Source organism: Lycium ferocissimum, chromosome 10 (assembly GCF_029784015.1).
Source record: "Lycium ferocissimum isolate CSIRO_LF1 chromosome 10, AGI_CSIRO_Lferr_CH_V1, whole genome shotgun sequence".
Taxonomy (NCBI): Eukaryota; Viridiplantae; Streptophyta; class Magnoliopsida; order Solanales; family Solanaceae; genus Lycium; species Lycium ferocissimum.
In genome coordinates, this window is record NC_081351.1 from 45,010,329 (window position 1) to 45,024,406 (window position 14,078).

The window sequence follows — 14,078 nt, forward strand, 5'->3', positions numbered from 1 at the left end:
TGATGTTAGGGTTGTTGAACGTATTGACTTTGACCATCCATAAAATTCTCTGATTTTGTTTCTTTTATTACGTCAAATTCATCTATTTGAAGTGTTATCTTTAAAAGTCTTGTGGCAGTAGTGTATTGTAAGTAAGGAGGTCCCGGTAAGAAAGTATTAAAGTGCAAGCATACAAGGGTTGGATCAAGCACTTCTGCCTTAAGAGAAATCAGTTGATTTCTAATTAAACACTGTGATATTTATCATCTGCACTTAATTCTATGAGCTTAAACTAGCAAAATCAAATCTCTTGCTCTTGCTACATTGTCAGATATTAATATTATTAGCTTGAAATCCTTCCATAATACTGTTAGTCACTTGAAGAGGAAAAGGGTCACCCATGGTCAGTTATTAGTCAGTTCTTCAAGTTTATGATGCCTGAAATCTTTTTTCGGAAGTCTTAATGTTACATTTTTTTTGTCGTGTGAAAACACAAACATGCATTTCCTTTTTGTGATGTGCTGCTGCAGCCCCACTAATTTGCATGACTTAGCTTTATTTTGTCTGTTTTTACTACTAAAATCAGCTGGGGCAAATTGGACAGGATGAAAGGAAAGAAAGCCAAAGAGCTGAGAGAAGCAACAAAGGAGCTCGAGGTAAGCATTCATATGGTCAAAGCTCCTGATTCACCCAACAAGGAGCCATCTCGGACCTTGGAACTGAACATCAGAATATACAAACTGAGTTACATGTCAAAACAATACGATTTATATAGAAACCTTGCCGTCAATTTCATATCAAAAGTCCAACAAAAATTGTATGGAGGAGTAAACATTTCCTTTATTCTCAAACTGAACCACAAAATTATAACTTTTCTGCAGATTTAAAATTTTGTTGGTGTGCTTAACATGTGACGAATATAGTTAATTTTTGAAAATTTTGCAATCACTTGGTAAAGAAATTATTGAAGTACTTCATCCTGTGACGAATATAGTTAATTTAAATATTTATTACTTGGTATATCATCTGCCTTCTACTCATTACGCAGTTTGTTTGATCTTTTCTTGAGGGATTGTTGATGCATTTCCACTGAACTTGTGTGGGTTTCTACTAGATTTAGATTAATGGGAATGTATAGAGAAGTAGTTTCAAGAATCCAGTTGCTTATAGTTCGCTGCAAAAACCATGAAATGAAGTTTGTATGTGACTCTAATATGCACAGTCACATAAGCTCTTCACGAATAATGGTGATTTAATTGTATGTCAACAACACAAGCCATATATTGATATTTACTTGCAGTCATACCAAAAGTCTACAACCAAAAAAAAAAAAAAAATTCACCCTCAAAACTTATTGAACTTACAACTTGAAATGCAGTCAAAAAGTTCCTATTCCGTTGTAGCTTTTGATACGCAAGTTAAATTTCCGATGAAGCTGTAGAGGACAGTATTATTAAGGAGTACGGAGGAAATGATCTCTTGGCTCTTATAATTTGAATAGAAAAAAATGGACTTTTTAGATCTCTTATGTGTTTTTTTCCAGATTTCTTATGTGTAAAAAATGAAGATCTCTTGTGAAAGGGTCATAAAACTAAAAAAACTTTGTAAAGGGTCATAATTTCATTTCTCAAAAGTAGTTTTTGGTATGAACCAATTTTTTGGTCTGGCTTTGTCTTTATTATTTTCCACGCATGATATTTTATGTGATTAATTTACTTTGATATACTCCGCGCATCGCGCGGGTACGTATACTAGTTTTTTTAATTAAAACATAGGCTGTTTACGAGATTGGTTCGTCAAATCGGTTCTCTATCAAGTCAAAGGCAATTTATACTGTCAAATTGTTAATACATCCCTAATTCCTTTCTTTTCCTTTTAGTCTTAAAATATCATAGAAAGATTTACTAATATCTTTTTGAAAATTTCAAATTACACCAACACTCTTTAAATATTTGTTAACTTATGGAATGAAAAAAGCATAAATAAATTAATTGTTTATATAAATAGATAAATATAATTATGTATAAAACCCTACCAGACACATTTATAAGAGTGATTTTTCTTATAAAAAAAATCTGATAATGAAAAATGCAGTTCAATGTAAATTCTAATAAAAATAATTATATTTGTGATTTCTTGCATATAGTGTATTACTATTAATTTTTATATGTACGCACCTGAAAATATCTCAACTAAATTTGTAAAAATATGTTTTTCATACCGTGCGAAGCGCGGATAGCTTTATTAATCATATATAAACGAAGGCCGTTTGATTTTATTTTTAATAATTTGAAGATATCTGTTGAAAACCTCATCGTTTCCACCAACCTACCGAAAATGGTTGCCTGATTTGTTCTTCCGTGTTTCTTATTTTATTCTTTTCGTTAGCTTTCAGCCTTTTTTTCTTTGTTCGTGCCTGGTGATTCTTCTATTGGGTTCTTTTGAGTGATTTTTTTGGTAATTAAAGATTTTATTTACAAAAGTAAAAGTTATATACAGGTATATAACTTGAGTTGGACAAAATCCCAACCTCAGGTCGTGCTACTGGCTACTATTTGAGTGATTGTTTTTACTCAAGTAGAATTTTCAGTGGAAATCCAAAATTGTTCAAATTTATTGCTTGGATTATTCTTTGAGGAAAAACTACAAAGCAAAATGGGAAAATCTAAATGTTATGTAGTTCGATGTAAATTTTTCGGTACACCTATTTATTGAAGAAAGATTATTTGTTTATAAGTTTGAACATCTTTAATCAGAATTCTGGCTATGCTACTGGTTGAGATTTATATAAATCTTCAAAGCATGAAAGGCAGAAGACGAAGAACACAAATATGGGCAAAGATGAAAAGACCTTGAATGATCTTTCAGATTTCTCATAGATTATTAGGATAGATTACGTAAATACCTCTCGTAGATTATATAATTATGTTTATTTCCCTTAACTTAAGATTAAAGATCATTTGATCGACTCTTTGAACCAGCTAGTCAACTTTAAACCAATTATGGTTTGGAGAATATGAAATTACCACGGAAAGGTGCGGTGAAATTAATGGGATCCCTCATTCTAAGGGACCCGACCCAACTACAAAAAAAAACCCATATGCGATCAATTTGTTTTCGAGTCCTACATCTGAAACCACTAGATGCAGGAGCGGGTAACCCATATGCGTTAATTTTTTATTTAGTTGGGTTGGGTTTAAATGGAGCAGGTTTAAAAATGAAATTGAGCTATATTGGAGATTTCCGTTAAGACAGAAGTATATTTGAAAATTTCAACTACGGAAGGGGTGTTTTTGACCCAAATTTGTAATGAAGGATATTTTTAACTCCTTTTCTCAAAGTAGAGGGGCATTTTTGACCCTTTTTCCTCATTCTAAATCAAAGGTTTTAGATTTGAGCCGTTAAAATGAAGAAACTCTTAACGGTTAAAGTTTTACGTGGCAAATGCGAATTAGTTGGACTACTAAGTTCGGACACCAAATAATTATCCCAATAACGAAAAAAAAAAAATGAAATTGCGAGAAATACATAAATATTTTGTGTTTTGTTCTCATTTCATAATTTTTAATTTGAGTTATATTGGAGGAACAGTGCAATTACCTTCACCTCCAAAAATGAAATTATAAACCCAGTAATCATCCAAGGCATTATTCTCACTTCCTTCATAGTAACACCTAGACTGATGAGTTGTGACTATAGAAGGGTCAGGTGGAAATTCTTGAACATCTCCTTCATACACAACTTGACGCATATGACAAGTAGAGCGTTGAAGGCCAGCCAAGAATTGACCATTTCCCATTTGAGGGCTTACCATTTCACCTGCTGGTGTGAACACTTCCCATCCATATCCCGCAATATTTGCAGCATTTTTCAGTTCCTTGAAAATGTTGAAAGGCCAAAATCCAACATCCGTTTCAAACCATAGTTGAAGCCAGTAATCTGTATGTGTTATTCCAATGGAACATGATTAGTTTATAGAGTCACCAATAAATAATAATAGTATTACCAAATTAGAGAGTGCTTTTTTGATTAAAATTTTACAAAGAATGTACTACTATTATCGCTACTAGAAAAAACTCTATTTTCCCATTGATTCCTGACTGGAAAAAGTTTAGTGGCTATTTCTCACTGAATGTCGGTGAGAAAAACCCTGAATAGTAGTGTTTTCACATGGAAAAATTATAATTTTCCTGCGTTTCAATGAAAACCAGTTTCCCACGATGCGTTTTCTTAATGAGCTGATTCGGTGGGAATATCATGTTTTATGACACAAATTTTTCACTGAATATCGGTGGAAAAAACCTCTATTTCTAGTAGTGTATAATGATTGATGTTAGTGTTGTTATACAAACATAAAATATATAAAAAAATTGAATCCAAAGAAAACTTGACTATTATAATGAAATATTATTATAAAAAGGTCTAGATTTACTTGTCCAATTATTTAGTATGAATCTTGTAATGATTTTCAACATCAGTGCTTTGCTGCCGGTTGACTTCACGAAGAAGAAGAGGGAGAGGAAGGTTGGATTAGGAGAGAAGAAAAATAGAATCTGGAAAGTATCTTTTTTTTTTTTTTTTTTTTTTGCGTATTTTTCATAGTAAAGGAAAAAAAGAAAAGAAAAAGAAAGCAATAAAAAGTTGGACATGCAAATATTAGGGCTTTCTTACTTGTCCATATTTTTGCCCCCAGATTTCCCGTAAAAAATATATTTTTCGAGCAATGGAACATATTAGTTGAGTGATTTTTAAATTTCAATATTTAGTTCAGTTATTTAAACCATTTGAGTACTTAACCCTAATGTGGAAGCAACCCCTCTGTTTAATCTGTTTAGACCAATAAAATATAAATAAAAGAATAATAATTAAGGACAAATCTCTGATAAATGCCTGGCATATCATAATACCTTCATCCAGATAGATCCTAATTCCCACTTCGTAGTTGTCGAACATTGGAAAGGAGACCTTTGGGAAAGCATAATCTATTGGTACTTCGCCGCTTGTATGAACATATCCTGGACATATAGTGTTATAACATCCTGTTATCTGGCCGTTATCCACCTAATTCCAAATCGTTAAGTTTATCATAAATTGCATGGATACAGTCAAACTTCTCTATAACGAGTCGTTTGTTTTGATACTTTTTAGTTACTATAGTAAAACGTTGTTATAGAGAATATAATACTATAACATAACATAAAAAATTAATTCCAGAGAAATACAAAGCCTAAAGCACTTACTGTCCAGTAGGTATATAACCGAGTCCGCGCGTCACCATATAGTTCCGGATGTACCTACAACAATGAATTATGGCAAAAAATATTTCATTTTAACTCTTGAACTAGTAATTATTAAATTAGAAAAAAGAGGTATGTCTTAAAAATAAAGGTGACATGTGAGGGGTTGGTCAATATATTGTTAAAAGTAGACCTATAATTCTTATACATGTTAAGTGTTCTGTATTCTGGGTGATATGATTCATTTCATATAATAAATATTCAACAAAATGATAGTATTAATATGCAAAAGGAAAAATATAATATAGCTTTCAGACTTACAATCCACCCGGCTTGTGTCCTTTCGACTCCTCTTTCAAGATATATGGAAGCAGCACTGTATTGACCAGGTCCATTTACGTGTGGATTATACAAAGTCATGGTAGCGGAGGCACCTAAGAATCTTCCTATTTGGGGAGGTGGCACAATGCTTATTCCTGCAAACTGAAACAACAATTAATGTATAACATTATATAATGAGATAAAGCTACTCCATTTTTCCTGTAATATAAATTAGCTACTCTTAATTCAGTCTAATGAGCAACGTCAAGTTGCATGTGATCGAATTTACCATTCTAAAACAATTCATTCAAGGAAGAATTCCCTTTGTCCAATTAATTCTCTGTGGATTTTTTTTTCTTTCAATTGAGCCATGTACACCTGGAGTTATCCACACTCAAAGGTGATGGGAGGTTTGACTTTGACGTACATTGACTAATATGATTATAAAAGTGGAGGGTAATGTAAGTAAGAAAGCTCACTGCTCACCTATACCAACCATTGGAATCCTAAAGTGCCAAAGTGTTATCACCAAGAAATAGGGTAATTCTTTGTGGATAGAATATAGAAAGGGGAATGAGAAAGATCGATGAGTGTGTATGTTGGGATTTTTATTTAAATATAAATTATTTACCAAGAGTTTTATGGAGAATGGTGTCATTTAATGAAAGGATATGTCTTTTATTAAAATGGTCTGTTGGTTATTAAATACGGCAAAGGGTCATATATATACCCCTGTACTATTCCGAAATAGTTGTGTGTATCCTCCGTTTGCTTTTTCGATGATATGTACCCCCGTCGTTAGCGTTTTGGTCACATATACCCCCGCGTCTAACGGTTCCGTTTAACAGGGACATGTGGCATGATCTTAACGGCTCCAACCATTTTATTTTTTATTTAATCTAATTTATCATTAAAAAATTATTTTAAACCAGAAAGGGGCTATTTCTTGAAAATGTGGCTATTTTTGAAATTCAAAATGTGGGTTTCTTCTTCTTCTCCAACTAATTTGCAACTAAAATTCACCCAAAAACCCACCGAATTCTTCACCAAATTTTCCCAAATATCAGATATCAACTCTTCAAGATTTAATCGATCTTTTTCAATAACATTCACTCGAAACAAAGCTCGTTTGAAGAAACCCAAAACTTGAACTTGAAGCTTCAAGTTTCATTAATGGTCGTCCATGGAGTTTATGTTTTTTCTTCACGTTCCAAATACTCAAGACAAGCTTTAATTACAATTTTTAGATTCAATTATCAATACACAATTTATTCCAACAAATTTTTCACCATTTTGAATTTTTTTTTTAGCCACCATTTTCGTATTCAAGAATCTAATTGTAGAGTTCATGAACCTTATGGGCATATTTCAAAGTGAGTTTAATTTTGGATCCATGAATATACCGTTGAAGTAGTCGAATGCGGTGGTGGAGCTTCGGCCGAGATTAGACTTTCTAATTTTCAATTTTTTTGTTTTGTTTTGTGTTTTTAATGATAAATTAAATTAAACAAAAAATAAAATGGTTGGAGCCGTTGAGGTCGTGCCACGTGTCCCTATAAAATAGAGCCGTTAGACGCGGGGTATATGTGACCAAAACGCTAACGGCGGGGTTACATATCATCGAAAAAGCAAACGGGGGATACGCACAACTATTTCAGGATAGTATAGGGGTATATATGATCCTTTGCCGTATTAAATATTTTGCAGATAAAAACCAATTCAAGCGTTATGTTGAAAACTAACTTTTTCTTCTTTCTGAAAAATAACTTTCTTCCTACCAAAACTCTTTTCTCTTCTACTAAACTTGCTCTTGAAAATCAGAAAAGTTCTTGCTTTTCTAAGATGGATTTTTTCCCTATTTGCTCAGTGTAGATTTCTAAAAGGCTTGTCATATCCACTAAAACTATTTGCATACAATCCCATACAAGAATCTCGCATAGGAGAGGGAGCAAATATCATTTTTAGAAAGGCGTTTCGTACGTGTTTCAAGCCTCCAATTCCGTATTCGTTGTTCATATTTTCAAACGTTCATCTTTGTGTTCTTCTTCATATATTTTGTGTTCTTGGATTATATATTTTTTCCAACAGTCTAAAAACGATAGTTGAAAGTTTCTGTTTCACACAGCAGTTTTTTTCTTTTCTTATTTTGCTGATTTTCTCATCACGGGTTTGAAGGTTATTGAAGAACAATTGTGGTGTTTTATTTTGGTTTGGGTATTCTACGGTTTTGGTTGAAGTTCATTGGTATTTCGTTCCTAAAGTAGAGAAATAGTTCTCCCTTACGTTTTGGCTTTGTCTGTTTCAAAAACCGCTGTTCGTTTTGTTTTCATTGAGAACGGTTGACTTCAAATTTGGAGATAATTTGAACCTGAAACCTGGTTACGAGATGATGAAGGAAAAGCAAACAATTAATGGTATTCTGAAGAAAGAGTTTTGCGAGCCTTTCGTATGCCAATTATGAGATCTGTTGGTGATATTACAATGAAATTACAATTACAATTGAAAAATATCTTCTACCGGCGCTACGATGGCATTAATTTTTAAATTTCAACTAATAAACTCTCTTTATTTTCCTCACTTTTTAAGGTATTTTTCTCTACTCTACACAAGTTAAGGATGGACAACTATTTATAGGTGAATAATATTATCCTTGTAATAATGGATGAAAGGTATGGTTTAGTGGGATATTAAACTTATAATTATGTAGAGAATATGGGTGAGTAATGAGTAGGAGTTACAAGGAAATGTTATGGCACAAAAAACCGTAGGAAGTGGAGTAACTTTCTGCCTTTTAACATGCAGAAGTCATTTGGACATAATAGGCACTTTATGACCCATTTTTTTAATATTAAAATGCTAATTAGTCCCATCAAGATCAATTTGATGTGGCATTAATTTTTAAATTATCAAGGGTTCCCAATGTTCATTGACGAGGAAGAAGGTTTTGTAAGATGACCTTGGAGCTTTTCATGTAGAATCCATGTTTGATAATTTTCAATGGCAGAGACATCTCTTCAAGAGAAGATACAAGTCTGTAATTAAACAAAAGGAGTCGAAGAAGGTTTGGCATGGCTTAATGAGCGTAACGTTGCTTTAAAAGTGATGAGATTAAAGCATGGATCACAGTGCTATAATTCTGGATAACCAGAGAGATGGCATCAATTGCAAAGTGATGAATCCAAGATAAAGTGAAAATAAAATCGGGTTCTATTTTCTTAACTTCATTATTTACTCTTTGTGTTTCTTTTGTTTTTGTTTTTGTGAAATCCGATTTTGTAAATATTTGTGATGATCTAGATTTGCTTGGTAATTTTAGGAATAACTTTTTCTTATGGTGATCATTGTGATATGTTATTCTTGCATAAAGATCATATGTGAAGTTTACTTTCTAGTTGTAGAATGATATGAAATATTACATTGTTTACAAGTACGTGTCTATACTTGAAAGTTCTTATAAGAATCTGAGATCCAGAGAACATGAGTTAGTGAATTGAGTTTTCTCTATATGTGATATGAAAAGATACTTGATATGTTCAAAGTGTGGGGGTGTTTGATGTGTGATTAAAAGGCAACATTAAAATGAGTATGTATCTAATAAATTGGAAGAATTTGGATATAAGTTTGGTGGATATTGACATATATAAGAGTAATTATTTTGTGCTAGTTTGTATATATGTTGATGATATGTTAATTGTAAGCAATAACATAATGGAGACGGAGAGGTTTCTATCTTTCACATTCGAAATAAAGAATCTTGGAAAAATTGATACTATGTTGGGTATCAAGATTAAAGGAAATAGTGGGGGTTATGTATTGAGTTAATCTCATTACACTGAAAAAGTGCTATATAACTATAATCACTTAAACATAATTCAATACCCTACTTTGATCCAAGATAGAGTTAATGGAAAAATTGTGGCTTAACTTGTGTAAGCAAGCACTATTAGAAGGGCCAACAGCCGATTTCTTTCTTTAGAAAATTAAAGATTTGAGAAAATGTAAGTTTCGTACTATTTTATTAGGATATACCACACAAGTTGGTTGTCGAGTTTGCAAAAAACAAATCCACAAAAGGTTGAATGTTCACCTAGGGAGGAAGTTTAATTTCTTAAATTTCAAGAAACAAAGACACATTCGACAATGGAGTTAGAATATGTCATATAAGGAGTTGAGTGGTTGAAGGGTATTTTTAGAAATTCCATGATTTTGCAAAGTGTGAGCTCAGCTTTGTGATAGTCAAACCACTTTAACTCGAGCATATAAATATGTTATGTGAAGTTAAACGTATAAATCCACAACATGACTGTGATAAAGTTAATTCAAGAAGGAATCATCTCTCTGACATTGGTGGAGTCAAAAAGTAATTTTGGTGATCCAATTACTAAAAGTCTTATAAGGAAGTTGGTGAAAACCAACATCGGGTTAATTAAGTTAAAACTTCTTAATTAGGTCCACCAATAATGGTAACCCTACCCAAAGACTATGAAATGAATAGTTATGGGTTCAAAGGGTAACAAGAAGTTATTGATACGTGGATGTTTTAATACTTAAGTAAGAGATATACTAGTACTGATTGTCACAGATTAGAGGGTTGGGTTCTTATACTCTTAATGAGGTTCAGTTCAAGGAACAAGTGTCTCAAATGTGATAAAGACATTGAAAGAACTTCACCTATATGAACATAGAAGTGGTGCCGCTTCGATTGAGAGGTGGAGTTACTCTCATAAATGTTCATGAATTTTGGATAGCACATGGCCATAAAAGTGCTAAGCATGTTGAGTGGAAAGCAAGAATGAAATATTTATGTGTATAGTGTCACCGATGTTATCACAAGGAATAACATGTTCAAAGCTATTATGCTACTCACATGGGATTTCGATTTCATCTTGTGATGTTATACTAAGGTGTTGTTCAAATCGAAAGATACATTAGTCTACACATAAATATTATTTGATTTTTAAGTCTTGATCTATATTTAAAGAAGTGGGGGATTTTTGGGATTTTTATTTAAAGATAAATTATTTACAAAGAGTTTTATAGAGAATGGTGTCTTTTAATGAAAGGATATGTCTTTTATTAAAAGGGTGTGTTGGTTATTAAATATTTTGTATATAAAAACCAATTCAACGTTATGTTGAAAACTAACTTTTTCTTCTTTCTGAAAACTCTTTTCTCTTCTACAAAATCTTGCTCTTGAAAATCAGAAAAGTTCTTTCTTTCCTAAGATGGATTTTTCCACTGTTTGCTCAGTGTAGATTTCCAAAAGGCTTGTCATATCCACTAAAACTATTTGCATACAATCCCATAGCAATCTCACAGTGGAGAGGGAGAAAATATCATTTTTAAGAAAACGTTTCGTACGTGTTTCAAGCCTCCAATTCCGTATTTGTTGTTCATATTGTCAAACCTTCATCTTTGTGTTCTTCTTCATATATTTTGTGTTCTTGGATTATATATATTTTCCAACAGTCTAAGCCTTTCCTTCCAGAGGTATCTTCTTTATTGTTTATTTTCTGCAGTGATGCTATGCCCCAAATTTATGCACATCTCGACTATCTCACAAAATATATGTTATCTTATATTAGCATATGTACAAGTAATTTTATCCAACAAGGCTTATCTAAATAGACAGAAGTCTTTTAGTTATGGGAAAAGGACACAAATGGCCGCTGGGCCATAAATAATCCCATGCGCTGGCCCATCTATTCCCAAACCCAAAAATTAGCCCATAAACTATTCCCATCTGGTAGCCAAATCTGTAGCAAGCCTTTTGTGGCGACTTTAAGTCGCCACAAAAGATTTAAAAAGTCACCACTAAAGGCTGGGTGGTCCAACAGCCCCATCGTTTTTTTTTTTTTTTTTTTAAATCAGACTTTTTGTGGCGACTTTTAGGGCTGCTACAGAAAAAATCAGGCTTTTTAGTGGCAATTAAAAAAGTTGCCACTAAAGGTTAAATATCCCAAAACATGTATAATATGTGTATATTTAATAAGAAATATCCCAAAAAACTCTGAGGCGATTTTTGTATATAATATGTATCGTTTGTGTATAAAAATATGTATCAGTACCTATCTATAATGTATAGAAACTATATAAAATATGAATCACTAAGGTATGTATCATTTTTGTATATAATATATATCATTTGTGTATATAATGTGTATTATAGAATAGAAAATTGTATCATTTTTGTATAGAAAGTGTATATATAATTCCAACATGTGTATATAAACTATATCAGTCTTGTATAGAAAGTGCATCATACGTATAAAAAATGTATCATAGAAACCGTATCATTGTGGTATATAATATGTATCACTATTGTATATGTTAAAAATAAATATCATATCATTATTGTAAAATATGTGTATAATAAATTTATAATTAACGTATAATTTATGCATAATAAATGTAAGATTAATTCCAGCATATGTATATAAAATGTATAATTCTTATATATAAAGTGTATATATAATTCCAACATATGTATATATGCTATAGCGTACCCTTTAGTGGCGACTAAAAGTCTTTTTTTTTTTTAAAAGTTTTTTTTTTAAAGATCGGTGTTGCATTGCCGTGGCTTTGTCACCTAAGCATTATTTTGGTGACCTACCATTTTTTGGCATTATTTTGGGCCGAACGGACACCTAGTGGGATTAAGCCCAAACAGTGATTAAATGTGGGATTAGTTTGGCTGAGTGGACACACAATGTCCTTTTCCCTTTAGTTATTGTTAGGATTTGAACTATGATCATCCATTTTTATCCCAGTTCATTATTACAGATAGAATTGATAGTCTAAGTCCAATTATAAAGGTATTGTCCTCTTTGAACCGATCCTTGTGAGCCTCCTCATCAAGGCTTTGAGCCTCAAAGTTTGTACTCGAGGTTTTTGGGCCTCTATCAGAGTTGTGTTTCCTAGTTAGGGCTTTAATCCAAAAGTTGTCTCAAAAATATAATTGAATCCTTAATTTATGCGTATATAATTCCTTACTTTATGCTTTTATATCGATGTAGAATTTGTCTAAGACAAGTTTCACGTGTACCATGGGTGCTTACAATAGGCCACGCCCTTAGGCGCTTTCTATCAGCATGGAATAGTAATTCCGTCTATTTCTTCTTTTGAAATCTATTTTTTTCCGATATAGTAAGTAGGACTAATATATTTATTTAACTATTTGCCTCTAGAATTTTCTAACAAATATGTAGATAAATCGAGAATATAAGAAATGATCACTTACATCTTTAATACTGCCAGGGAGGGATTCGTTTGCCAAGCTTAGGGAGGCATATTTGGCTCTTTGTTGTTGTTTCTTTGTCATTCTTCGGATAGGGACAGTTCCAATTGGGCAACCTTTTTTATTCAACCAATACTCTTCTGGCTTAAAACCAAGAGATTCTTTCTTTTGGGGTTGCAATGCTCTCAACCTTTGTTTTTCTAGCGCCTTTGCAATGCTGATCTGTTTTTAATATTAGTAAGATATAGAAAATGTATTAAATTATCTAGAAGATATGGCAAATAATTAGTCATAATTCACGATTAGTCTATTTAGAGTGAGTGTGCATAAAATTACGTGTGTGTATCAAGTTTTCTTTTATGAAATTTACTAGATAATTTTATGACAAAATGAAAGCAAGAAAAAAAAAATAGAAAAAGAAAGTAACAAATTTGTTACACCTTAATTCTTTCTCTTCCCGGTATTGGATGCAAAAGACTTGGTTGTTTATAGATGTCCACGCATTCATAAATATCTCCATGAATGGTCTACATAAAATCAATTGCACCGCAATTGTTATTAAAAAAAAATAAAAGAACTACAAATAAATTCTTGAAACTTTAACTATCAAGAAAAATTGAGAAATTATACCTCAGCTATAGAGTTTGCTCTTCCACTAGACCCGAATCCTTCAATCACATCAAGAACAATGATGTTCCAAACTAAAATTATGAAGCAAATAGCTTTTAGTCTCACTGCCATTTGAAAAAATTCACCTTTACTTGTCATTTCTGGAGGTACTTATAGCGCATAGAGAATCATTTAATTTTGGATAGTTGTTCCAAAATCTTACAGATGTGGTAGGCAGTCCACTTTTTAATTCTAAAATTTAAAAGCAATTAAATCAGTTAAAGATTATTATAATAGTTTTCCTCATCAAGGTGTTGACCAATTATTCTCTTGGATGCGCCAGCTTATGATATTCCCGATATAATAAAGTGTATATATTTTTATGTAAAGTAACCGTAAATGATAAGTACTACTAGTAAACTTAATCCAACCTATTTGAGTTTATTTAGAAAGAACTTCAAAAAGAAAATGTATTTGAATTTTGTCCAATTTTGTAAGTATCATTTTAGTCCCAGTTTTGATCTTACTAATAATACCACAACAGTTTAATGCTGTGATAAACAATAATTATAAAAATGCTACTACTATATTGATGGAGACGTAAATTATTTATTTCAAATAAGCTAAGATTCCTTGAAGCTATTAAAATTTTGTGTTTTCTTTTACCCCGAACAATTCTTGAGAAAATAAGACAC

General features: G+C 32.0%; 1 protein-coding gene across 1 annotated transcript; it reads right to left on the minus strand.

Annotated features, from left to right (window-relative positions):
* Positions 1-3,553: 3,553 nt before the first annotated feature.
* On the minus strand, positions 3,554-13,542 carry LOC132034952 (protein neprosin-like). The gene is made up of 5 exons (XM_059425278.1): positions 13,405-13,542; positions 12,778-12,996; positions 5,538-5,699; positions 4,887-5,040; positions 3,554-3,918 (listed from the first exon to the last, which is right to left on the minus strand). The coding sequence occupies exons 1-5, from the start codon at positions 13,540-13,542 to the stop codon at positions 3,554-3,556; spliced, it is 1,038 nt and encodes a 345-aa protein (XP_059281261.1).
* Between the last annotated feature and the right edge of the window lie 536 nt (positions 13,543-14,078).